The sequence below is a fragment of the Oncorhynchus keta genome, unplaced genomic scaffold (assembly GCF_023373465.1).
Source record: "Oncorhynchus keta strain PuntledgeMale-10-30-2019 unplaced genomic scaffold, Oket_V2 Un_contig_1238_pilon_pilon, whole genome shotgun sequence".
In the NCBI taxonomy this organism is placed as follows: domain Eukaryota; kingdom Metazoa; phylum Chordata; class Actinopteri; order Salmoniformes; family Salmonidae; genus Oncorhynchus; species Oncorhynchus keta.
The window spans coordinates 15,001-40,904 of record NW_026277856.1 but is presented as its reverse complement, the minus strand read 5'-3'; the positions used below and the strand labels follow the sequence as shown (position 1 = coordinate 40,904).

General features: G+C 49.3%; 5 protein-coding genes across 6 annotated transcripts in view; 4 read left to right on the top strand and 1 right to left on the bottom strand.

The window, feature by feature from the left end:
- Positions 1 to 4,308: 4,308 nt before the first annotated feature.
- On the bottom strand, positions 4,309 to 6,694 carry LOC127917914 (eukaryotic translation initiation factor 3 subunit A-like). The gene is made up of 7 exons (XM_052501033.1): positions 6,670 to 6,694; positions 6,197 to 6,372; positions 5,867 to 5,956; positions 5,398 to 5,727; positions 5,077 to 5,166; positions 4,675 to 4,944; positions 4,309 to 4,527 (listed from the first exon to the last, which is right to left on the bottom strand). Exons 1-7 carry the CDS (start codon positions 6,692 to 6,694, stop codon positions 4,309 to 4,311), a joined length of 1,200 nt encoding a protein of 399 aa, XP_052356993.1.
- Positions 6,695 to 7,378: 684 nt separating this feature from the next.
- Positions 7,379 to 12,435, top strand: LOC127906032 (arginine-glutamic acid dipeptide repeats protein-like). 2 transcript variants are annotated; one of them, XM_052501037.1, is made up of 6 exons: positions 7,379 to 7,646; positions 7,797 to 7,888; positions 8,134 to 8,541; positions 8,920 to 9,159; positions 9,287 to 9,539; positions 11,383 to 12,435. In XM_052501037.1, exons 1-6 carry the CDS (start codon positions 7,529 to 7,531, stop codon positions 11,724 to 11,726), a joined length of 1,455 nt encoding a protein of 484 aa, XP_052356997.1. In that variant the 5' UTR covers positions 7,379 to 7,528; the 3' UTR covers positions 11,727 to 12,435. The 2 variants fall into 2 exon arrangements, with proteins under 2 accessions (XP_052356997.1, XP_052356998.1); XM_052501038.1 differs by having other exon boundaries at positions 11,189 to 11,571.
- Positions 12,436 to 15,209: 2,774 nt separating this feature from the next.
- Positions 15,210 to 16,990, top strand: LOC127917916 (uncharacterized). The gene is made up of 3 exons (XM_052501035.1): positions 15,210 to 15,617; positions 15,891 to 16,252; positions 16,416 to 16,990. Exons 1-2 carry the CDS (start codon positions 15,263 to 15,265, stop codon positions 16,250 to 16,252), a joined length of 717 nt encoding a protein of 238 aa, XP_052356995.1. The 5' UTR covers positions 15,210 to 15,262; the 3' UTR covers positions 16,416 to 16,990.
- A 478-nt stretch (positions 16,991 to 17,468) lies between these two features.
- LOC127917917 (mitochondrial import inner membrane translocase subunit Tim10) lies at positions 17,469 to 18,901 on the top strand. Its single transcript, XM_052501036.1, has 2 exons — positions 17,469 to 17,697; positions 18,421 to 18,901. The coding sequence occupies exons 1-2, from the start codon at positions 17,627 to 17,629 to the stop codon at positions 18,611 to 18,613; spliced, it is 264 nt and encodes an 87-aa protein (XP_052356996.1). The 5' UTR covers positions 17,469 to 17,626; the 3' UTR covers positions 18,614 to 18,901.
- Positions 18,902 to 20,629: 1,728 nt separating this feature from the next.
- Positions 20,630 to 25,904, top strand: part of LOC118382432 (protein unc-93 homolog B1) — a 12,853-nt gene continuing 7,578 nt past the window's right edge. Inside the window, 6 exon segments of the mRNA XM_052501034.1 lie at positions 20,630 to 20,690; positions 20,693 to 20,737; positions 20,740 to 20,759; positions 22,830 to 22,938; positions 22,941 to 22,970; positions 23,056 to 23,209. Of these exon segments, the coding sequence (XP_052356994.1) occupies positions 20,630 to 20,690; positions 20,693 to 20,737; positions 20,740 to 20,759; positions 22,830 to 22,938; positions 22,941 to 22,970; positions 23,056 to 23,209 (419 nt within the window).

Here is a 25,904-nt window from a genome sequence, read left to right as displayed (position 1 = left end):
CTGCAGTCTACTGTGATAACCTGTTATAGACTGATGGTGAGGGAGGAGGGGAGTGATGGAGAGACTGCAGTCTACTGTGATACCCTGTTACAGACTGATAGTGAGGGAGGAGGGGAGTGATGGTGAGACTGCAGTCTACTGTGATACCCTGTTACAGACTGATGGTGAGGGATGAGGGGAGTGATGGAGAGACTGCAGTCTACTGTGATAACTTGTTATAGACTGATGGTCAAATCAAATCAAAATCAAATCAAATTTATTTATATAGCCCTTCGTACATCAGCTGATATCTCAAAGTGCTGTACAGAAACCCAGCCTAAAACCCCAAACAGCAAACAATGCAGGTGTAAAAGCACGGTGGCTAGGAAAAACTCCATAGAAAGGCCAAAACCTAGGAAGAAACCTAGAGAGGAACCGGGCTATGTGGGGTGGCCAGTCCTCTTCTGGCTGTGCCGGGTAGAGATTATAACAGAACATGACCAAGATGTTCAAATGTTCATAAATGACCAGCATGGTCGAATAATAATAAGGCAGAACAGTTTAAACTGGAGCAGCAGCACAGTCAGGTGGACTGGGGACAGCAAGGAGCCATCATGTCAGGTAGTCCTGGGGCACGGTCCTAGGGCTCAGGTCCTCCGAGAGAGAGAAAGAAAGAGAGAATTAGAGAGAGCATATGTGGGGTGGCCAGTCCTCTTCTGGCTGTGCCGGGTGGAGATTATAACAGAACGTGGCCAAGATGTTCAAATGTTCATAAATGACCAGCATGGTTGAATAATAGTAAGGCAGAACAGTTGAAACTGGAGCAGCAGCATGGCCAGGTGGACTGGGGACAGCAAGGAGTCATCATGTCAGGTAGTCCTGGGACATGGTCCTAGGGCCCAGGCCAGTTGAAACTGGAGCAGCAGCATGGCCAGGTGGACTGGGGACAGCAAGGAGTCATCATGTCAGGTAGTCCTGGGGCATGGTCCTAGGGCTCAGGTCCTCCGAGAGAGAGAAAGAAAGAGAGGAGAGAATTAGAGAACGCACACTTAGATTCACACAGGACACCGAATAGGACAGGAGAAGTGAGAGTGATAACAAACTGACCCTAGAGACTGCAGTAAACCTGTGATATAACAAGACTGATGGCCCCCGAGGAGGGGATATGGAGAGACTGCAGTCTATAAATACCCTGTTACAGACTGATGGTGAGGGATGAGGGGAGTGATGGAGAGACTGCAGTCTACTGTGATACCCTGTTACAGACTGATGGTGAGGGAGGAGGGGACTGATGGTGAGACTGCAGTCTACTGTGATACCCTGTTACAGACTGATGGTGAGGGATGAGGGGAGTGATGGAGAGACTGCAGTCTACTGTGATACCCTGTTACAGACTGATGGTGAGGGAGGAGGGGAGTGATGGAGAGACTGCAGTCTACTGTGATACCCTGTTACAGACTGATGGTGAGGGATGAGGGGAGTGATGGAGAGACTGCAGTCTACTGTGATACCCTGTTACAGACTGATGGTGAGGGAGGAGGGGAGTGATGGAGAGACTGCAGTCTACTGTGATACCCTGTTACAGACTGATTTTGAGGGATGAGGGGAGTGATGGAGAGACTGCAGTCTACTGTGATAACCTGTTATAGACTGATGGGGAGTGATGGAGAGACTGCAGTCTACTGTGATACCCTGTTACAGACTGATGGTGAGGGAGTGATGGAGAGACTGCAGTCTACTGTGATAACCTGTTACAGACTGATGGTGAGGGAGTGATGGAGAGACTGCAGTCTACTGTGATAACCTGTTATAGACTGATGGTGAGGGATGAGGGGAGTGATGGAGAGACTGCAGTCTACTGTGATACCCTGTTACAGACTGAGGGTGAGGAGGAGGAGGGGGGGTGGAATCAATCAGAGCATATGAGCAGAGATGAGAGGTTGGAAATCTGCATCTCTATGTGCTAGCGCTCCATGTTACAGTCTGATGGCTCAGGCTCCATGAGCTCATCTCTCATGTTGCTCAGCGCTCCATGTCCTTTCCTACTGCTCATCTCTCATGTTGCTCAGCGCTCCATGTCTTTTCCTACTGCTCATCTCTCATGTTGCTCAGCAGTCCTTTCCTACTGATCTCTCATGTTGCTCAGCGCTCCATGTCCTTTCCTACTGCTCATCTCTCATGTTGCTCAGTGCTCCATGTCCTTTCCTACTGCTCATCTCTCATGTTGCTCAGTGCTCCATGTCCTTTCCTACTGCTCATCTCTCATGTTGCTCAGCGCTCCAGTGCTCCATGTCCTTTCCTACTGCTCATCTCTCATGTTGCTCAGCGCTCCATGTCCTTTCCTACTGCTCATCTCTCATGTTGCTCAGTGCTCCATGTCCTTTCCTACTGCTCATCTCTCATGTTGCTCAGCGCTCCATGTCCTTTCCTACTGCTCATCTCTCATGTTGCTCAGCGCTCCATGTCCTTTCCTACTGCTCATCTCTCATGTTGCTCAGCGCTCCATGTCCTTTCCTACTGCTCATCTCTCATGTTGCTCAGTGCTCCATGTCCTTTCCTACTGCTCATCTCTCATGTTGCTCAGCGCTCCATGTCCTTTCCTACTGCTCATCTCTCATGTTGCTCAGCGCTCCATGTCCTTTCCTACTGCTCATCTCTCATGTTGCTCAGCGCTCCATGTCCTTTCCTACTGCTCATCTCTCATGTTGCTCAGTGCTCCATGTCCTTTCCTACTGCTCATCTCTCATGTTGCTCAGCGCTCCATGTCCTTTCCTACTGCTCATCTCTCATGTTGCTCAGCGCTCCATGTCCTTTCCTACTGCTCATCTCTCATGTTGCTCAGTGCTCCATGTCCTTTCCTACTGCTCATCTCTCATGTTGCTCAGCGCTCCATGTCCTTTCCTACTGCTCATCTCTCATGTTGCTCAGCGCTCCATGTCCTTTCCTACTGCTCATCTCTCATGTTGCTCAGCACTCCAGTGCTCCATGTCCTTTCCTACTGCTCATCTCTCATGTTGCTCAGCGCTCCATGTCCTTTCCTACTGCTCATCTCTCATGTTGCTCAGCGCTCCATGTCCTTTCCTACTGCTCATCTCTCATGTTGCTCAGTGCTCCATGTCCTTTCCTACTGCTCATCTCTCATGTTGCTCAGTGCTCCATGTCCTTTCCTACTGCTCATCTCTCATGTTGCTCAGCACTCCAGTGCTCCATCCAACTCTCTCATCTTGCTCATTGCTCCATGTCCTTTCTACTGCTCATCTCTCCTGTGCTCCATGTCCTTTCCTACTGCTCATCTCTCATGTTGCTCAGCGCTCTATTGGTTTTAAACCATGTCCATCTATTGTTGTTGCTACCCATGTCCTTTCCTACTGCTCATCTATTGGTTTTAACCAACATCCATGCTCCATGTTGTTCCTGTGAACACTACCTCTCACAGGACCTAAAACAAACTGCTGGTTTTAAAATCAACATCCATCTATTGTTGTGACTACCTGGACCTACCTATTGGTTTTAAACAACATCCATCTATTGTTGTGACTACCTGGACCTACCTATTGGTTTTAACCAACATCCATCTATTGTTGTGACTACCTGGACCTACCTATTGGTTTTAACCAACATCCATCTATTGTTGTGACTACCTGGACCTACCTATTGGTTTTAACCAACATCCATCTATTGCTGTGACTACCTGGACCTACCTATTGGTTTTAACCAACATCCATCTATTGTTGTGACTACCTGGACCTACCTATTGGTTTTAACCAACATCCATCTATTGTTGTGACTACCTGGACCTACCTATTGGTTTTAACCAACATCCATCTATTGTTGTGACTACCTGGACCTACCTATTGGTTTTAACCAACATCCATCTATTGCTGTGACTACCTGGACCTACCTATTGGTTTTAACCAACATCCATCTATTGTTGTGACTACCTGGACCTAAATATTGGTTTTAATAAACATTTCTATTAGGACTACCTGCACCTATTGGTTTTTACAATTGAAACCAAACTCAAATGGATTTAAATGAAAAGTATTTTTTTTCTAATAGGCTGCATGTCATATACACACTCTAAATAGGATGATTACATTTCTAATAGGCTACATGTCATATACACACTCTAAATAGGATGATTACATTTCTAATAGGCTACATGTCATATACACACTCTAAATAGGATGATTACATTTCTAATAGGCTACATGCTACAATATTTAGAGAACTTCATGACAGTAGCTAAAGCAAGGGGCTTATAGCAGCACACCAGTAGACTACAGATGCATGCTGGGCCGGGCACGCCCTGAGCTGGTGAAGTGAGCACTACTGGAGAGAAAGTGGAGCGGGCGAGAAGGCCGACCCTCCAGCCTTTCTACTGTAATCTCGCTCCACCTTCCAGTCACATTGGGCCCCTCGCTCCACCTTCCAGTCACATTGGGCCCCTCGCTCCACCTTCCAGTCACATTGGGCCCCTCGCTCCACCTTCCAGTCACATTGGGCCCCTCGCTCCACCTTCCAGTCACATTGGGCCCCTCGCTCCACCTTCCAGTCACATTGGGCCCTCGCTCCACCTTCCAGTCACATTGGGCCCCTCGCTCCACCTTCCAGTCACATTGGGCCCCTCGCCCACCTTCCAGTCACATTGGGCCCCTCCTCCACCTTCCAGTCACATTGGGCCCCTCGCTCCACCTTCCAGTCACATTGGGCCCCTCGCTCCACCTTCCAGTCACATTGGGCCCCTCGCTCCACCTTCCAGTCACATTGGGCCCCTCGCTCCACCTTCCAGTCACATTGGGCCCCTCGCTCCACCTTCCAGTCACATTGGGCCCCTCGCTCCACCTTCCAGTCACATTGGGCCCCTCGCTCCACCTTCCAGTCACATTGGGCCCCTCGCTCCACCTTCCAGTCACATTGGGCCCCTCGCTCCACCTTCCAGTCACATTGGGCCCCTCGCTCCACCTTCCAGTCACATTGGGCCCCCGCTCCACCACATTCCAGTCACCTTCCAGTCACATTGGGCCCCTCGCTCCACCTTCCAGTCACATTGGGCCCCCGCTCCACCTTCCAGTCACATTGGGCCCCTCGCTCCACCTTCCAGTCACATTGGGCCCCTCGCTCCACCTTCCAGTCACATTGGGCCCCTCGCTCCACCTTCCAGTCACATTGGGCCCCTCGCTCCACCTTCCAGTCACATTGGGCCCCCGCTCCACCTTCCAGTCACATTGGGCCCCTCACCTTCCAGTCACATGGGCCCTCGCTCCACCTTCCAGTCACATTGGGCCCCTCGCTCCACCTTCCAGTCACATTGGGCCCCTCGCTCCACCTTCCAGTCACATTGGGCCCCTCGCTCCACCTTCCAGTCACATTGGGCCCTCGCTCCACCTTCCAGTCACATTGGGCCCCTCGCTCCACCTTCCAGTCACATTGGGCCCCTCGCTCCACCTTCCAGTCACATTGGGCCCCTCGCTCCACCTTCCAGTCACATTGGGCCCCTCGCTCCACCTTCCAGTCACATTGGGCCCCTCGCTCCACCTTCCAGTCACATTGGGCCCCTCGCTCCACCTTCCAGTCACATTGGGCCCCTCGCTCCACCTTCCAGTCACATTGGGCCCCTCGCTCCACCTTCCAGTCACATTGGGCCCCTCGCTCCACCTTCCAGTCACATTGGGCCCCCCGCTCCACCTTCCAGTCACATTGGGCCCCCCGCTCCACCTTCCAGTCACATTGGGCCCCTCGCTCCACCTTCCAGTCACATTGGGCCCCTTTCCAGTCACATTGGGCCCCCCGCTCCACCTTCCCGTCACATTGGGCCCCCGCTCCACCTTCCAGTCACATTGGGCCCCTCGCTCCACCTTCCAGTCACATTGGGCCCCCGCTCCACCTTCCAGTCACATTGGGCCCCTCGCTCCACCTTCCAGTCACATTGGGCCCCTCGCTCCACCTTCCAGTCACATTGGGCCCCTCGCTCCACCTTCCAGTCACATTGGGCCCCCGCTCCACCTTCCAGTCACATTGGGCCCTCCACCTTCCAGTCACATTGGGCCACCTTCCAGTCACATTGGGCCCCCTCGCTCCACCTTCCAGTCACATTGGGCCCCCTCCACCTTCCAGTCACATTGGGCCCTCTCCACCTTCCAGTCACATTGGGCCCCTCGCTCCACCTTCCAGTCACATTGGGCACCTTCCAGTCACATTGGGCCCCTCGCTCCACCTTCCAGTCACATTGGGCCCCTCGCTCCACCTTCCAGTCACATTGGGCCCCTCGCTCCACCTTCCAGTCACATTGGGCCCCTCGCTCCACCTTCCAGTCACATTGGGCCCCTCGCTCCACCTTCCAGTCACATTGGGCCCCTCGCTCCACCTTCCAGTCACATTGGGCCCGCTCCTCTCACATACTCTGGAATGAATGGAACGGTGTCAGACACATGGAAACCACATTGAAGTCCATTCCAGACATTAAAATTAGCCTGTCCTCCTATAGCTCCTTCCACCAGCCTCCACTGGTCTCTACTGTGATACCCTGCTATAGACTGATGGTGAGAGGGGGAGGGTGGGAGGAGAGAGGGGGAGGGAGGGAGGGACAGTAATGAAATGATGTAAAGTAACCAAATGATTGATGTAAGTTAGGAGACCTAATGAGGTTTAGATTGAGGATAGTAAATAAATGGATCAATCAAATCCAACTGCCATTCTTCCTCTCCTTCCACATGCCCTTATTTCACACCTAAACCCCAGTAGGCCTTCATCACATTTCCTAACCTGCATTATCAATGTAGCTAATGATGTCACATTTCTCTCTTCCCACAGGATTGTCAGTCCCGGCCCACAGCTGCATCCTGGCTGCCCTGAGCCCCTACCTGTCCAATGCCCTGTCCAACCAGTCATCCCCCCTCCCGGCTGGGCAGAGATGGCCACTCAAGCTCCAGGCTGTGAAGGCCCAGACCCTGCTGAAGCTGGTGGATCTCCTGTACTCCGGAGAGCTGGAGGGAGAGGGCACCATGGAACAAGAAGAGGTTATGGCCGCTGCCTGTAAGCTGGGCATAGGCCGCTTGGTGGAGGGGTGGAAGGACCGGGGGAGGGAGGGAGAGGGGGAGGAGGAGAGGAGGTGCAGTCTCAGAGACGTGGGGGTGCAGACGGAGGGAGGAGAGACACAGGTGGGGGCGTTGGTGGAGATGGGGACACAGACTGTGGACTGTAATGGAGGTATTTACATGACTTTCCTCAGTCCTCTCCCTGATGCTCTCCCTACACCCCTCCTACTAGTCCAGAGCAGCAGTGAAGGCCAGCAGCACACAACTCACACGGCACCCCCTTCCCTGAGTCCCCAGATTATGACCCCCACTTCACACCCCAGTTCCACCCCACCCAGCGTCAAAGCACCGGTCAACTGTGGAACAGCTCCCTTTAGAACCCACCCTCGGACCTCTGAACCGGAGGTCACAAACCTCTCATCGTCCTCTGTTGTCCTGAGCGGTGACATGGTCACCCAGAGTGACGATTCAGACCACCCCACGACACCCCGGGAGGAGAGTGCCGTCCCAGAATGCTCTGTGGCAGAGAACGGCGTAACGGAGAGGAGGATGGAGAAGAGGAGCAGCAGCTGACATCACACACTGGGAGAGCAGAGGAAGGAGGAACAGGGGAGTGTCTGGAGAGGAGAGGTATGAGGGGATGACAGTTATTTTACACATCCTTTGGGGTTTCTAGTTATTTTCTGAATCTCATGTTGTTTATTTGTGTCTGTGTCATGTACTGTAAAGTGTGTTGCCGTGTATAACTGCACTGTAAATAAGATGTGATGTGATTGTGAGGTGTGGTTGGGAGGAAGTGGCTGAGCGGACAGAGGCTGGAGAACACTCAGATCTCCATCAAGGTCAAGCTGAGGAGGAGGACCAGGGGACAGGTAGGTGGGGTGTCCAAAATGGCACCCGGTTCCCTGAATAGTGCCCTAGTTTTGACCTGGGCCCTGGTGAAAAGTAGTGCACTGTGTAGTGAATAGGGTGCTATTTTGGATGCTGAGTTTTTCTTTGCTAATGTGTGCCTCTGCTTGCTGTCTGGAGTCCAGGCTGGGTTAATGTAAAACCCCTTATTCTCACTCTTTTGATCTAAAAACTGCTTTATCAATACATTTGATTGATTGTTTAACAGCTGTGGGAGCTGGTCAGTGGGCAGGAGACGGACGGAAGCATCTCACCTGGTCAGGGGCAGGAAAGGGACGGAACCATCTCACCTGGTCAGGGGCAGGAGAGGGACGGAACCATCTCACCTGGTCAGGGGCAGGAGAGGGACGGAACCATCTCACCTGGTCAGGGGCAGGAGAGGGACGGAACCATCTCACCTGGTCAGGGGCAGGAGAGGGACGGAACCATCTCACCTGGTCAGAGGCAGGAGAGGGACGGAACCATCTCACCTGGTCAGGGGCAGGAAAGGGACGGAACCATCTCACCTGGTCAGAGGCAGGAGAGGGACGGAACCATCTCACCTGGTCAGAGGCAGCAGAGGGACGGAACCATCTCACCTGGTCGGAGGCAGTTGGTCCTCGCTGCTCTGAAGAAGGTGAGTGACACAGTAACTATGAAACTGTTCTAACTGATTGTTGTCAGTCAGCAAAAAGATTAATTTGAGGGCTACATTTTCACTGCAGAATATTTTTGCCCATGAGTTTTGATACAGTGACTAGCCGTTACCATGTTAGGAAGCCATTGAGGGGTTTCTGAATACCCTGTCCATTATTCAAGTTAATCTGAGCTGTCAAAACAGCAGCACAACAGTTCAAATATATATTTCCTAAACATTACTTTTGAAACCCTGTTCAGGTGAAACCCTGCTGAAGACAGAATAGGTGTGTAAACGTTAGTATATAAATGTAATGGAGCCATGTGGTTTATCTTCTCTAAGTGTTCTAAAATGTCTCCTTTTATTCTGTCACGGCAGGAAACGCATGATCGCATGAGGACAAGACAACTACCACGCCAGCCTCTCCCCCCGCCCCAGTCCCCAGCCCTCCCCCGGTGCTCTCCCCTCGACACAGCTTTCCTCACCCCTCCACCCCGATCCCGCCCCACCTCCAAAACCACCACCGCCCAGTCAGCCTCCCTCAAACACTGCAGCTCCACCCATCATCCGACTCCACACCCAACACATGAACCACAGCTCGCCTTGCCCCAGCCTCCGGTACCTTCATTTATTTGACGATAAATAAAATAAAAACAATTCAACCACACATTTGAAAATGATCCAGGTTAACACAGCAATGTTTAACAACATATATCCGTTGTGGTCCTCTTGTTTTGGCCGGCAGGTAGAGGATTCGGACGAGCAGATTGAGAAGATGCTGGAAGACATCATGATGGGGTTGAACATACTGCCCCCTGTGGTTCTGGATAGGGACTGCGACAAACGCCACCATCTCCAAAGCCACGACAGACCGTCGGCCTGCTCCTGCTCGCATCATCCCGTCCACGCAAGGCACAGCGCCGTTGGCTCGGCTTCTCGTTGCGTGTGTTCCCATGGCTACGCGACAGGAAGTGATGATGCGTCGTCAACTGAAACAGGTATGTTTTGTAACATGTTATGTGATTGACCACCTTTCTCTACTGTTGTATCTACATCTGAGAAGACTTCATCTTTACATTTAGCAGATGCTCTTATCCAGAGCAATTAGGGTTAAGTGCCTTGCTAAAGGGCACATCAACAGATTTTCCATCTAGTCAGCTTGGGGATTTGAACCAGCAACCTTTCGGTTACTGGCCTAGCGCTCTTAACCCTAGGCAACCTGCTGCCTTGAATCTGACCCAGGCTCCTTGTTAACTTTGTTTTAAGGCTTTCTAGCGACTTAGGTCAGTGTTTCCCAAATCCAGTCCTCCAGTACCCCAGCAGCCCAAAGTACCCCAGCAGCCCAACTCTGGTCCTCAGTACCCCCAACAGCCCAACTCTGGTCCTCCAGTACCCCCAGCAGCCCAACTCTGGTCCTCCAGTACCCCAGCAGCCCAACTCTGGTCCTCCAGTACCCCAGCAGCCCAACTCTGGTCCTCCAGTACCCCAACAGCCCAACTCTGGTCCTCCAGTACCCCCAGCAGCCCAACTCTGGTCCTCCAGTACCCCCAACAGCACACATTTGTGTTGAAGCCCCAGACAAAAACACCTGATTCAACTTGTCACGGGCTTGATGTTTAGTTGACAAGTAGAAGTAGGTTTGCTGTTGGGGGTACTGTGGGACCAGAGTTGGGCTGTTGGGGGTACTGTGGGACCAGAGTTGGGCTGTTGGGGGTACTGGAGGACCAGAGTTGGGCTGTTGGGGGTACTGGAGGACCAGAGTTGGGCTGTTGGGGGTACTGGAGGACCAGAGTTGGGCTGTTGGGGGTACTGGAGGACCAGAGTTGGGGTACTGGAGGACCAGAGTTGGGCTGTTGGGGGTACGGGAGGACCAGAGTTGGGCTGTTGGGGGTACTGGAGGACCAGAGTTGGGCTGTTGGGGGTACTGGAGGACCAGAGTTGGGCTGTTGGGGGTACTGGAGGACCAGAGTTGGGCTGTTGTGGGTAATGGAGGACCAGAGTTGGGCTGTTGTGGGTACTGGAGGACCAGAGTTGGACTGTTGGGGGTACTGGAGGACCAGAGTTGGGCTGTTGGGGGTACTGGAGGACCAGAGTTGGGCTGTTGGGGGTACTGGAGGACCAGAGTTGGGCTGTTGGGGTACTGGAGGACCAGAGTTGGGCTGTTGGGGGTACTGGAGGACCAGAGTTGGGCTGTTGGGGCTACTGGAGGACCAGAGTTGGGCTGTTGGGGCTACTGGAGGACCAGAGTTGGGCTGTTGGGGGTACTGGAGGACCAGAGTTGGGCTGTTGGGGGTACTGGAGGACCAGAGTTGGGCTGTTGGGGGTACTGGAGGACCAGAGTTGGGCTGTTGGGGGTACTGGAGGACCAGAGTTGGGCTGTTGGGGGTACTGGAGGACCAGAGTTGGGCTGTTGGGGGTACTGGAGGACCAGAGTTGGGCTGTTGGGGGTACTGGAGGACCAGAGTTGAGAAACACTGACTTAGTCTATGTATGATAAGTCATGTACCTTTTAAATGCTTGCCCTTCCTCAATCACTCACAGCATTGCTTGCACTTATCTTACGTGTCATCCATTACAATAGATTGATATTAGCACCCACACTTAGCTACCACCAGGCTGACCTCTATCTCTGTCTTTCTCTCTCAAGCCTTCCACTCCATCACCTCCTCCCATTTCGTCACCACGACAACCTCCTGCACAGTCACCCCTGACCTTTACCTGGACCCACAACTTCTGACCCTCACCAATGTTCCACCTATCACCCCTCCACTCCCCTCTCTCATCCTCACCCCCACTTCTCCTGTAATGATTACTCCTCTGACTGGGCCTCCTATTGTTCAGGTGTCCAGTGCTCCTCTGAGAACGCCAAGAACCACCAGGAACTCCTGATCCGGTTCCAGAACTCTCAAAACCAGGAACTCCAGAACCGGAACTCCAAGAGCCTGGTGTTTGGATGTGGTGGCAACAGCAGCATCATGCCAGTCCACTCAGGCTCTTCACCAAGGCCTCCCCACCAGTCCCTTCCTCAGAGCCAGGCCTCTCTACTTTACGCAGGGGAAGAGGACCGAGATCCAGGGTTCTGGAAGGGTTCTGCCCAGACGGGCGTTCCGTCGACATACAGAGACCATGTTTGTAATCTGTCTTCTGCGGATTGTCCAATGGAGACACTACTCCAAGTCATGTGAATGGAGACACTACTCCAAGTCATGTGAATGGAGACACTACTCCAAGTCAAGTGAATGGAGGGACCATCCCAAGTCATATGAATAGAGAGGCCATTCCAAGTCAGAGTCCGAGTCAGGCCACTACGAATCAGGAAGTTCCACAAGAAGAGGAACCTTCGGTCACCCCCGGTTTCCTACCCCCCTCTGAAACTGATGCTTCTGAACCACAACATCCAGCATGCCCACCAGATGGACTACATTTCCCAGAACTCCTTTCACTGCTGTCTCCAGGAAGTGAAACCCAGCCTTCCCAATCTCCTCCTCCACATTGGGAAGAGCTACGCCTGCCAAAATGTCTCTCACCTTTAAATTCACCGGAACCCTTACCCCCACCATCTCCGGCGAAACCCTTCCTTAAATCCCCATTCCGGCATCCTGTAACTCCATTCCATAGAATCCCTCAGCTGTCAAAGCTACCACCTTGGCTCTGCTGCACTCCGAGAAGACTACAGTTTCCACTGAGCTCCATGATCCACTCTCCACGCTCCCCAGGAAATCTGTGTGAATCTAAAAAATGCCTTGGGCTGCCGTGGGAATCCAACAACATCTCCGAGCAGATGGCTGATGGTCAATACAAGGCTAGCATTAGCAACAACTCCGAGCAGATGACTGATGGTCAATACAAGGCTAGCATTAGCAACAACTCCGAGCAGATGACTGATGGTCAATACAAGAGCATTAGCAACAACTCCGAGCAGATGACTGATGGTCAATACAAGGCTAGCATTAGCAACAACTCCGAGCAGATGGCTGATGGTCAATACAAGGCTAGCATTAGCAACAACTCCGAGCAGATGGCTGATGGTCAATACAAGGCTAGCATTAGCAACAACTCCGAGCAGATGACTGATGGTCAATACAAGGCTAGCATTAGCAACAACTCCGAGCAGATGACTGATGGTCAATACAAGGCTAGCATTAGCAACAACTCCGAGCAGATGACTGATGGTCAATACAAGGCTAGCATTAGCAACAACGCAAGGCTGACCGGAAAAGAGGACGAGGACGAGAGGAAAAGGAAGAAGGTCGCAACCACCACTACGGGGCGAAGGCTTGAGAAAGCAAAGGCGAAGATAAGAGAGGGAGATGAAACCTGGAAGCCCCACAGTAACAGGAAGAGAATCCGTGTGAGGAGAAAGGAGGGTTTGGAGCCGGAGCAGGGGCAAAGGACTGAGACACCAAAAGCAAAGACAGAGAGGAGACAGGAGGATGAAACCTGGAGTCAACACAGGAAGAGAATCCGTGTGAGGAGAAAGGAGGGTTTGGAGCCGGAGCAGGGGCGAAGGACTGAGACACCAAAAGCAAAGACAGAGAGGAGACAGGAGGATGAAACCTGGAGTCAACACAGGAAGAGAATCCGTGTGAGGAGAACAGAGGGTTTGATATCGGAGCAGGAACAATCAGAGGACAGTGAGACCCCAGAGCCTCCTCGGAAAAAGAGGAAACGCAACGTCTCTACAAAGATAGAAGATAGTCCTTTAGTGAGGACTGAAAGGGTGAAACTCAATGACAGAACGAAGACTGAGAACGGACAAGTGAAAATAAGCCTCTGTTCTGTCAGTCTGTCAACCAACAATGTCTTAGCGAGAGAAAGATTAGGACGGTACCTTTCCAACACCTCCACAAAGTCTTTGTCCAGCCTTGGGGAGGAAGCCAACCCACCTCCAGAAGGAAGGGAAACGGGGAACCCAGTAAGGGTGCTCCGAGCCAGGGATCGAGATGTGAAACGCCCTCCTAACGTTTGGTCTGCAACCGGGAGCTGCTCCCCAGTAAAACTTCACCAAGAAGACAAGCAGTCCAACATGTCTTCTGAAACTCCCAGTCCCTCCTTCTCCGGGTTTCAAGCTCTGGCCAAAGCAGTTGGACTGCTCCAAATCCCACCAACACCACCCCGAAACGGAAACGTGGTAGACCCCCTGTAAGAAACCATCAGGAAAAAACTGGTTTCCCAGGCTGGTGGTTTATTCCCCACCAGTGCCATGACAACGGGCATCCATGACGCGGAAGCTGTAGAGCACAAAAAGGAAAGAGGAGAAGGAGAACCGCAGGGAAAGGAAAGAGCAGAACCGCGGGGAAAGGAAAGAGGAGGAGAAGGAGAACCGCAGGGAAAGGAAAGAGGAGGAGGAAAGAACTGCAGGGAAAAGAAAGGAGGAGAACCGCAGAGAAAGAAAAGGAGGAGAACTGCAGAGAAAGAAAGAGAGGAGGGGAGAAACCGCAGGGAAAGAAAAGAGAAGGAGAACCTGCAGGGAAAGAACGAAAAGAGAAGGAGAACCTCAGAGAAAGAAAAAAGAGAAGAGAACCGCAGAGAAAGAAAAATGGAAGAGAACCGCAGGGAAAGGAGAAAGGAGGAGGAGAACCTCAGGGAAAGGAGAAAGGAGGAGGAGAACCACAGGGAAAGGAGAAAGGAGGAGGAGAACCTCAGGGAAAGGAGAAAGGAGGAGGAGAACCTCAGGGAAAGGAGAAAGGAGGAGGAGAACCTCATGGAAAGGAGAAAGGAGGAGGAGAACCTCAGGGAAAGGAGAAAGGAGGAGGAGAACCTCAGGGAAAGGAGAAAGGAGGAGGAGAACCTCAGGGAAAGGAGAAAGGAGGAGGAGAACCACAGGGAAAGGAGAAAGGAGGAGGAGAACCACAGGGAAAGGAGAAAGGAGGAGACCCACAGGTAAAGGAGAACAGAGGAGGGGAACCACAGGGAAAGGATGACAAGCGAAAGTGCAGGAAAAGGGTGAGGCTCAGGGAGGGACATGGCAAAGGAGAGAGAGCAGAGTTGTTCCAGAGACTACCCGTGTTGTCTAAGTCTAAAACAGTTGCTCAAAAGCCTAGCTCGCAGACAACTTCCCCCAGTACCCATGAAGAGCAGGTTCCTTCCAACTGTTCAGGGATTGGAACCGGAACCATTCTGCAACCCCAGCCGTCTGGTCAGCCACAGAACTCCAGTCCAAAACGATCTGGAGAGACTGAATCAGACAGAGACCCATTGAGACGTCCGCTTGACAGCAGGGTCCCCTCCAAGGGTCGGGCACCCACTGTGTGTCTCAAGAAGTTCCAAGAACTCCTGAAGCACAGGCACCAAAACACGAGGAAGTCCACCAAAAGCAAGCAGACAAAAGAAAGTGAAACTGAAGGACAGAAACAAAGTGAAAGAAAATTATTGAAACCCAACGAAAGTGACAACGGTCAAAATGAATCAAGACTGATGAACAAAAACATAAGTTCTTCCCAGTCTCTAGAAAGAAAGTCGGCCATTAGACCAACCGTTGATAATGACCATCAGACCAACCGAACAGAGAGCGACCATCCAGAGGAAAAAGATGGAGGACACAACAGCAGCACTTGTGGACAGGAGACAGAGTATCAAGATCTCATCTACAAAGAGACTGAAAGAGAAAACGTTGAGGATAGAGGAGAACATTTTGAGAACACAGGAAACGTTTTAGACGGAAAACGTTGATGCGTCAGGAGACTTTTTCAAACTCCGAGAGGAGCTGGCTACCTTATCGATGACAAGGACAAAGGACATGGTGGATCCTCATCGGAGCGACAAAGGCAACAAGGAAGGAAGAGATCTGGTTTCCAAGGAGAACAGAGAGAGGGATACAGACTCGTCTACAGAGACAAACCAGAAGACCGAAAAGGGAAAAGGATCCGTGGTGGAGGCGTATAGAAGTGTCATCATCCAAGAGGTGGAGGAGAAAATGGAGGATGGCTATTTGGAGATGGAGATCTCCAGCGAGGAGTTGGATGTGGTTGATGAGGTCCAGCAGACGTTGGGCTACGCCGGGGCTGAGGAAGTGAGTGGGGAAGAGGAGGAGATAGATGTAGAGGAGATGGGTCCAACGATGTATCCTGATGCAGGTAAATCAATTTGAACCTGAATTATTTTTCAATTTTGAGGGACATTTTGAAGTGGATTTAACAGGTGACATCAATAAGGAATCATAGCTTTCACCTGGATTCACCTGGTCAGTCTGTCATGGAAAGAGCGGGTGTTCCTAATGTTTTGTACACTCAGTGTAGTAGTAGATCGCTACTGGCAGTTGCTTTTCATATTTTTATCTACTTTGAGCTTAAATACTCTCAATTACGTTACCTCTTTCAAATGTTTACGATGGGTTTCTTCATTCGTAGCTTGGCAAGAGGGTCCCGGTGCCAGAGAAGGGGACCAAGTGAGTTCCACCATGGCCAGCTTCAGAGGCATCACCCACATCCACCTCCCTCAGAAAATCAAAATGGAGACCGCTGCCCCCGAGATGGCCGACGTGAGTATTCCGACCCCTCTGGAGGCAGAGCCTTTCACGCTGACATCACGAAGGGTCACCACGGGGTCAACAGGAAGCTGGGAGCCAGAGGAGGAAGAGGACGTGGAGGTGGACGTTCTTGAGTGGTCGCCGGATGTGCGACCAAGAGTGTGGGGAGCGGGACTTGAGCAAGGCGTCACAGAACTGACCGAGGAAGACGAGATAGACGTGATGGGAGTGGAAACGGACTGAGTAAGTGGGATGGTGTACTCTCAGGGACGTGTTCATTTAGAATCCAGTAAAAAATTAAAAATAATACAATGTTGCCATTGGAGAACGCAAGTGTGTATTCTTCAACAGAAAGGCTAGCGTTGCATGTATGTTCTTCATTGGAAACGTTTGTTATTTGCAACAGATTCTAAACAGTGTGTTCTTGAGAAGAAAGGCTACCGTTCCTAAGCAACCTCCCCGCTCCTCCTCTCCACACTGTTAACTATCGGAGCAGCCCCAACCTTCCACACTGACTTGATGAGACTAACTCACTAAATGAGGGTCTCGCTATATAAAAGAAACAACCTTTGTTGATTGTGATGTTGTTTTTGTTGTACTGTTCTTCAGCAGAATGCCTTATGAGCCCTAGACTAGAGACTCGGCAAACGCAGATACTCTTCTGTTACATTTCAGGGCCTGTATTGACAGCTTCTCAGAGTACGAGTGCAGATCTAGGATCAGTTTTTCCTTTCAAGTCATAATGAGTAACAGGGCCTACTCTGAGACGCCGGTGAATACTGGACCCTGGTGTTCATGCTGGTTATTTTGATACCTTCAGAATCAGTCAGTGTCCAATCAGAAGCACTTAAATATGTTTACATCTGCCACTTTTGACAAGTTCTTTATTTGTAGCTTCATTGTTTGTATAACTTTGTACATTAGAAAGAAGGCCTGTCATTTAAATATAATAATTTTGTTGTATTAAAATGGCTTTCTTGACCACAGCTGTCCAATAGATTTGTTATCTCAAGCACGGTCATTTTTTATTTGCTTAAACCTAGCTATTGAAGTAAACATTTAACTTTGCCTACTATGCTCAATGTTTGTACTCGTGCTCAATGTTTGCTCACATTCCAATTACAATTTTCTAGCCTCCCAGTCAAGCAATCTGTGTTCTAACAAAAAGGAGTTTGTTTGATGTTCTGTTGGTGCCATAATGAGAATGGACTGTCACTTTCTGTCTAGGAGGCCTAGTCCCAATACTTTAACAATGCATCCTTACTTTCTACCTCCCTTGAAGAATTGCTCACTGAACATGGCAGGATAAGTAGGGTTCTTGTAAATAGTTTACAGCAATCTTTTCTTGTCAGATTTATTGTGTGAAAGTGAAGGATCAAGGATGCATTGGAAAAATATTAAAAACTCGATTGATTTGACAGCTGTTTGAATGGTTTGAATGCGCATCTTTATTGACAACGGAAGTGGTCCTTGAGAGGGAAGGAACAACACACGTGTATTCCTCAATCTGAAGGTTAAATAAGCCGGTGGTCGGGTGTGTTTGTTGGCCGCTGAGAGTGGTCGTTTGGACGGTTCTATTTTGGAGAGAGTACGGTCTGGAGCGGACACAACGCAGACATGGACCCAGAGAAAGCACAGCAACTGGCGGCGGAACTAGAAGTGGAAATGATGGCTGATATGTACAATCGGTAAGAACGGCTAACTAGCAATGGAATGTTAGCTAGCCAGTTAACGTCCTTTCTCCACTGAAATGCTAGAATGTGCTAATTACAGTGTAACACGCTGTATTTGCATGTAGCTAGCCAGCTAATTTTGACTGTCGTATTTAGCTTTTTGGTGGTGAGATAAAAGCATCATGTTAGATGGATTCTCAGGCTAGCTATTTAGCTTTATAGCGTTAGCTAGCTGTCGTGCTACTGAACGTCAGACCGAATCAATCGATTTAGATTAGAGTACTCTTTTATAACGCACACACTCGACTACATTGCTGGACATGCATTAGCAAAATCAAAGGCAAGACCATCCCTAGTTAGCTAGCTAAGTAAGTCATGTTATTTAGAGCTCATTCAAATGGAACTGATTTAGTTAGCTAGTTATATTGCCAGCTAGGAGTGCACACATTGACTTTTCATAACATAATCAGAATGAAGAGTTCTATGCCCTTGCACATACATAGAGATTTTGATTTCTTGCATCCTGTCTCCTCTCTTTCTCAAAACATCAGAGGGAAGTGAGGAGAGCACTGGAGGAGAGCTCATCCCAATGCTTTCCTGACATTCCTCTCTCCTCTCTTGCCTTCTAAGGTTTTGACAAGGAAAAAAGGAAAAGGTGCTTGAGATACAGCCCTCATCTTTATCGTAATCTACAAGGTCTTAACGCCCTCTTCTTTCTCTCCATCTTCCTCCTCGCAGGATGACCAACGCGTGCCACAGGAAGTGCGTGCCCCCCCACTACAAGGAGGCAGAGCTGTCTAAAGGGGAGGCGGTCTGTCTGGACCGCTGTGTGGCCAAGTACCTGGATCTACACGAGAGGCTGGGCCGCAAGCTCACCGAGCTCTCAGTTCAGGACGAGGAGATGATGAGGAAGAACGCTATTGGACAATAATATATATATATATATTTTTAGGGAGGGATGGGGTGGGTTAGTGCTAGGGTTACCATGCTTTCTGTGCGGGGGGATAGAGAGAGGGAGCGATAGGGTTTAATAAACGTATGGCTCTTATGGAGGGGATGGAGTTGCCGTCCAGAGTGGGTTGGGTGTGTTTAAAGAGCAAGATGCTTGGGAAGGAAGGTTTGTGATTACGGTGTGGATTGGAAATTGGGATGGATGAAGCCTGTTTTGTGTGAACAGAGGTTGTACTTGTGGTTTGAGCCAAGATCTTTTTTTTTTTTTTACAGCAAAGACACTAATGTCCATAGTTAACTATGATATGTTCAGCCAATCAGTGCTCTCTCAGCATTGTGTGTGTAGCCCTTTTTAGTTATGTGGGTGTGTCCGGGTGATGACGAATTGAGAAATCCCCCAATAATGTTTAACAAAATGCTTTCATTGTTCCATAGTGCAGTATTCTTCAAGCCATTCCTTAGGGGGACCCTGGGAGATGCTCCTTTCTGCTCTAGCCATGGACTAATACACCTGTCTCAACTGATGACGGACACCCGTTGGGCTCATATCAGTGTCTCAGAGTAGGAGTGCTGATCTAGGCTTTATGAGTACGGGCCCTTGTCCCGTAGGAATAGATGGAGACACTGCTGTAGTCAATACGAGGACCATGCCTATCTGAGTGTCATTTCTTTTACATTTTTGATCAGTCTCAGTTTGTTCATTGGCTTTTTGTATTTTCTTCATGTTGAAACTGTGCTAATGTTGTACAAAGTTTTCTTTTGTGACATTTTAAAAACCTTTTTTGTTTTAAATCTGAATAAATATTGTTATAGTATATATTTTAGTTTTTAGTTATAAGTTCTACACTGTATTTTCTTCACAGTAATACAATAACACTTGTACTTATTATTATAGTTTAAATGGCACCCTTTTTCCTATGTAGTGCACTATTTTTGACCAGAGCACACTGGTCCTTGGTCAGAAGTAGTGCACTATATAGGGAATAGGGTGCCGTTTGGGATGTATTAGCCTTATTCAATGTTAAACATTGCAGGAAAATAAGGTGTTCAATCTCAAACATGTTTACTTAGTAGACTTGTATGACGTTTCCCTCAGTTTCTTGAAACCTCCCTCCCATTGCAAATAAAATCAACTGTCAATTTCAAGGGTCATATTGACTTTACAACACACAAGAGCAGTCAATGCACTGCACGTTGCTTTTTCGAGATGGAACCAACATTTCGTAGGACGATGTATACCATGCGTATCGCGTACATATAACTAATACAACTTAAACTAAATATATTCTGTAGCTTTAAGACAATCTAATAGAACGTGAAACTAAAAATGCTCTAAGACGAACATGGATAGGGTTAAAAAGAGGAAGTGAGCACACAGCGGAGTTTCGTTTCCTAATGAAAGTTTTAATTTGTGATCTGTTCTTTAACACGAGAAAGGAGAAGCGCAAGTACAGTAGTACGAGACGGGGACACCAAGAAAGAATACGCAGTTTTATTCGTGCACATGACAATACAATAGCCCTGAAGGGCGACAGAACAACGCCGATCCTGACATAATAATGGTGAGTGTATTGCATCTTTGCATGTATTGAATCGCGCACTCGTGTATTTTATACGACATTGATTTAAAGGTTTGTTTTCATAAATATTTATATATTCAAGTTAGAAGTATTGTCCGCCATTGTAGATGGTCACTATTTAAAATGGTGTTCTTTTTGGTCACACTGTTTTAGAAGTCAAAACGTTTTAATGCAATCGAAGTATCAATGTATATGTATTCTTTGATAATGGAATAATAGTTGTATTTCTTTGGTCTTTGAATGATTGATCATGAAGCAACAAGCCACTGTGCTCAACTCAACCATATTCCCCATGGTTAAAACGTCATTTTAAAACGTTTATTACACCGCACTTCATTAGTAGTCTATTTTCATTGAAGTGTGAAAAGAAATTCAATATTCATGTGCTTACTGCTGTTCTCTGTATCGTCCGACAGATGGCGGAGGCCGACGCGGAAGAGAACGTGTACCGCGAGGCTGTGGCGGAGTCGCCTGTTGCGCCCCTAATGGCGACATTAACATTGACGACCTGTTACCCGACGGTCCTCAGGGAATATTCAAGGACAGGTGTTGTGTGAAAAAAACATGAAAAATACAATGTTTTTTCAACTTTGCTACCGATGTTTACAATGCAATATCCTGCGATTTTTTAAGGAGCATTCCACACTTTTTGGTTTGTTATGCCAGTGTGCTCTCTTGTCTTATTAGTTATTCTCTGAAATTATTAAAAAACTACAACACTAACAACCCTGTATTTCCCTCCCTTCAACTCTCTCTCTCTCCCTCCTTTCACTTCTCTCTCCCTCCCTTCACCTCTCTCTCTCCCTCCCTTCACCTCTCTCTTCTCCTCCCTTCACCTCTCCTCTCTTTCCCCTCCCTTCACCTCTCTCCCCCTCCCTTCACCTCTCTCTCTCCCTCCCTTCACCTCTCTCTCTCCCCCCTCCCTTCACCTCTCTCTCCCCTCCCTTCACCTCTCTCTCTCCTCCTTTCACTTCTCTCTCTCCCTCCCTTCACCTCTCTCCCTCTCCCTCCCTTCACCTCTCTCTCTTCCCTCCTTCACCTCTCTCTCTCTTCCCCTCCCTTCACCTCTCTCTCCCCTCCCTTCACCTCTCTCTCCCCCTCCCTTCACCTCTCTCTCTCCTCCTCCCTTCACCTCTCTCCCCTCCCTTCACCTCTCTCTCTCCCCCCCTCCCTTCACCTCTCTCTCCCCCTCCCTTCACCTCTCTCTCCTCCCTTCATCTCTCTCTCCCACTCCCTTCACCTCTCTCTCCCCTCCCTTCACCTCTCTCTCTCCCCTCCCTTCACCTCTCTCTCCCTCCCTTCACCTCTCTCTCTCCTCTCCTTCACCTCTCACCTCCCCTCCCTTCACCTCCCTCTCTCCCCTCCCTTCACCTCTCTCTCCCCCTCCCTTCACCTCTCTCTCTCTCCCCTCCCTTCACCTCTCTCTCCCCTCCCTTCACCCTCTCTCTCCCCCTCCCTTCACCTCTCTCCCCTCCCTCCCTCTCTCTCCCCTCCCTTCACCTCTCTCTCTCTCCCTCCCTTCACCTCTCTCTCCCCCTCCCTTCACCTCTCTCCCCACCCCTTCACTCTCTCTCTCCCCTCCCCACTCCCTCCTTCACCTCTCTCTCCCCTCCCCTCTCCCCCTCCCTTCACCTCTCTCTCCCCCTCCCTTCACCTCTCCCCTCCCTTCCCTGTTCCCTCCCTCCCTTTACCTCTCTCCCTCTCCCTCCCCTGTTCCCCTCTCCCCTTTACCTGTCTCTCTTTCTCCCCTCCCTTCACCTCTCTCTCCCCCTCCTTCACCTCTCTCTCCCTCCCTTCACCTCTCTCTCCCCCCTCCCTTCACATCTCTCTCTCTCCCTTCACCTCCTCTCCCCTCCCTTTCTCTCTCTCCCCTCCTTCACCTCTCTCTCTCTCCTCTTCACCTCTCTCTCCCTCCTTCACCTCTCTCTCTCTCCCCCCTCCCTTCTCCTCTCTCTCCCCCTCCCTTCACTCTCTCTCTCCCCTCCCCACCACCTCTCTCTCTCTCCCCTCCCTTCACCTCTCTCTCCCTCCCTTCACCTCTCTCTCCCCTCCCTTCACCTCTCTCTCCCCTCCCTTCACCCATCCCTTCTCCTCCCCCTCCCTTCTTCACCTCTCTCTCCCCCCTCCCTTCACCTCTCCCCCATCCCCTTCACCTCTCTCCCCCCATCCCTTCACCTCTCTCTCTCCCTCCCTTCACCTCTCTCTCTCCCTCCCCTTCCCTCTCTCTCCTCCCCTTCTCCTCTCTCTCTCCTCCCTTCACCTCTCTCTCTCCCCCCTCCCTTCACCTCTCTCTCCCCTCTCCCCTCTCCCTTCACCTCTCTCTCTCTCCCCCTCCCCTTCACCCCTCCCCTTCCCTGTTCCCCTCCCTTCACCTCTCTCCCCCTCTTCCCTCCCCTGTTCCCCCCTCCCCTTTACCTGTCTCTCTTTCCCTCTCCCCCTCCCTTCACCTCTCTTTCTCCCTCCCCCTCCCCTGTCCCCCTCCCCCTTCACATCTCTCTCCCTCCCCCTCCCTGTCCCCCTCCCTTCACATCTCTCCTCTCTCTCTCTCTCCCTCCCCTCCCCTGTCCCCCTCTCCCTCCCTTCACCTCTCTGTCTCTCTCTTCACCCCTTCCCCAGATGGAGGAGTTCCTGGGCCCCCAGCCAGAGTACGATGAGGAAGAGGAGGAGAAGAAGTATTACAGGAGGAAGAAGCTGGGCGTGGTGAAGAACGTCCTGGGGGCCAGCGTCGGGGCATGATCATATACAGTGTCTACATGGGTAACACCTGTCTGTCTGTCTGTTCCATTTTGTGCATGTTTTGTGTGTCATGTGTTCAGTCATTTATATGTGTGTGTGTCTGCAGGCCTGTTGCAGATGCAGCTGATCCTCCACTATGATGAGACGTACAGGGAGGTGAAGTATGGTAACCTGGGTCTGGAGGACATCGACAAGAAGATGCTGATGGGGATCAACGTTACACCCATCATAGCCCTGTTATACACCCCCATACTCATCAGGTATACTATATATATATATATACACCCATCATAGGCCTGTTATACACCTCCATACTCATCAGGTATACTATATATATATATATATATACACCCATCATAGCCCTGTTATACACCCCCATACTCATCAGGTATACTATATATACACCCATCATAGCCCTGTTATACACCCCCATACTCATCAGGTATACTATATATATATATATACACCATCATAGCCCTGTTATACACCCCCATACTCATCAGGGTATACTATATATATATATATATATATATATATATATATACCCCATCATAGCCCTGTTATACACCCCCATACTCCATCAGGTATACTATGTATATATATACACCCATCATAGCCCTGTTATATACCCCCATACTCATCAGGTATACTATATATATATACACCCATCATAGCCCTGTTATACACCCCCATACTCATCAGGTATACTATATATATATATACACCCATCATAGCCCTGTTATATACCCCCATACTCATCAGGTATACTATATATATATACACCCATCATAGCCCTGTTATACACCCCCATACTCATCAGGTATACTATATATATATATACACCCATCATAGCCCTGTTATATACCCCATACTCATCAGGTATACTATATATATATATATACACCATCATAGCCCTGTTATACAACCCCATACTCATCAGGTATACTATATATATATATACACCCATCATAGGCCTGTTATACACCCCATACTCATCAGGTATACTATATATATATATATATATATACACCCATCATAGCCCTGTTATACACCCCCATACTCATCAGGTATACTATATATATATACACCCATCATAGGCCTGTTATACACCCCCATACTCATCAGGTATACTATATATATATACACCCATCATAGGCCTGTTATACACCCCCATACTCATCAGGTATACTATATATACACCCATCATAGGCCTGTTATACACCCCCATACTCATCAGGTATACTATATATACACCCATCATAGGCCTGTTATACACCCCCATACTCATCAGGTATACTATATATATACACCCATCATAGGCCTGTTATACACCCCATACTCATCAGGTATACTATATATATACACCCATCATAGCCCTGTTATACACCCCCATACTCATCAGGTATACTATATATATACCCATCATAGGCCTGTTATACACCCCCATACTCATCAGGTATACTATATATATATATATATATATATACAGGGGGCAAAACAGTATTTAGTCAGCCACCAATTGTGCAAGTTATCCCACTTAAAAAGATGAGAGATGCCTGTACTTTTCATCATAGGTACACTTCAACTATGACAGACAAATGAGAAAAATTCCAGAAAATCACATTGTAGGATTTTTAATGAATTTATTTGCAAATTATAGTGGAAAATAAGTATTTGGTCACCTACAAACAAGCAAGATTTCTGGCTCTCACAGACCTGTAACTTCTTCTTTAAGAGGTTCCTCTGTCCTCCACTCGTTACATGTATTAATGGCACCAGTTTGGACTTGTTATCAGTATAAAAGACACCTGTCCACAACCCTCAAACAGTCACACTCCAAACTCCACAAACAAAATTGTAGACCTCCACCAGGCTGGGAAGACTGAATCTGCAATAGGTAAGCAAGCAGCTAGGTTTGAAGAAATCAACTGTGGGAGCAATTATTAGGAAATGGAAGACATACAAGACCACTGATAATCTCCCTTGATCTGGGGCTCCACGCAAATCCACCCCGTGGGGTCAAAATTATCACAAGAATGGTGAGCAAAATCTGAGAACCACACGGGGGACCTAGTGAATGACCTGCAGAGAGCTGGGACCAAAGTGACAAAGCCTACCATCAGTAACACACTATGCCGCCAGGGACTCAAATCCTGCAGTGCCAGACGTGTCCCCCTGCTTAAGCCAGTACATGTCCAGGCCCGTCTGAAGTTTGCTAGAGAGCATTTGGGCGATCCAGAAGAAGATTGGGAGAATGTCATATGGTCAGATGAAACCAAAATATAACTTTTTGGTAAAAACTCAACTCGTTGTGTTTGGAGGACAAAGAATGCTGAGTTGCATCCAAAGAACACCATACCTACTGTGAAGCATGGGGGGTGAAAACATCATGCTTTGGGGCTGTTTTTCTGCAAAGGGACCAGGACGACTGATCCGTGTAAAGGAAAGAATGAATGGGGCCATGTATCGTGAGATTTTGAGTGAAAACCTCCTTCCATCAGCAAGGGCATTGAAGATGAAACGTGGCTGGGTCTTTCAGCATGACAATGATCCCAAACACACCGCCCGGGCAACAAAGGAGTGGCTTCGTAAGAAGCATTTCAAGGTCCTGGAGTGGCCTGGCCAGTCTCCAGCTCTCAACCCCATAGACAATCTTTGGAGGGAGTTGAAAGTCTGTGTTGCCCAGCAACAGCCCCAAAACATCACTGCTCTAGAGGAGATATGTATGGAGGAATGGGTCAAAATACCAGCAACAGTGTGTGAAAACCTTGTGAAGACTTACAGAAAACTTTTGACCTCTGTCATTGCCAAGAAAGGGTATATAACAAAGTACTGAGAAACTTTTGTTCTTGACCAAATACTTATTTTCCACCATAATTTGCAAATAAATTCATTAAAAATCCTACAATGTGATTTTCTGGATTTTTTTTCTCATTTTGTCTGTCATAGTTGAAG

Excerpts from the sequence above, each read along its gene's own strand:
- LOC127917916 (XM_052501035.1), top strand. The coding sequence starts at position 15,263 with ATGACAAGGACAAAGGACATGGTGGATCCTCATCGGAGCGACAAAGGC. Across the intron at positions 15,618-15,890 it reads AACGATGTATCCTGATGCAG|CTTGGCAAGAGGGTCCCGGT; the intron begins GTAAATCAATTT and ends CTTCATTCGTAG.
- LOC127917914 (XM_052501033.1), bottom strand. The coding sequence starts at position 6,694 with ATGTGGAAGGAGAGGAAGAATGGCA. Across the intron at positions 5,957-6,196 it reads GGGCCCAATGTGACTGGAAG|GTGGAGCGAGGGGCCCAATG; the intron begins GTGGAGCGAGGG and ends TGTGACTGGAAG. Across the intron at positions 4,945-5,076 it reads GGGCCCAATGTGACTGGAAG|GTGGAGCGAGGGGCCCAATG; the intron begins GTGGAGCGAGGG and ends TGTGACTGGAAG.
- LOC127906032 (XM_052501037.1), top strand. The coding sequence starts at position 7,529 with ATGCTCTGTGGCAGAGAACGGCGTAACGGAGAGGAGGATGGAGAAGAG. Across the intron at positions 7,647-7,796 it reads GGAGTGTCTGGAGAGGAGAG|GTGTGGTTGGGAGGAAGTGG; the intron begins GTATGAGGGGAT and ends TGTGATTGTGAG. Across the intron at positions 8,542-8,919 it reads TCCTCGCTGCTCTGAAGAAG|GAAACGCATGATCGCATGAG; the intron begins GTGAGTGACACA and ends CTGTCACGGCAG.
- LOC127917917 (XM_052501036.1), top strand. The coding sequence starts at position 17,627 with ATGGACCCAGAGAAAGCACAGCAACTGGCGGCGGAACTAGAAGTGGAA. Across the intron at positions 17,698-18,420 it reads ATGGCTGATATGTACAATCG|GATGACCAACGCGTGCCACA; the intron begins GTAAGAACGGCT and ends TCCTCCTCGCAG.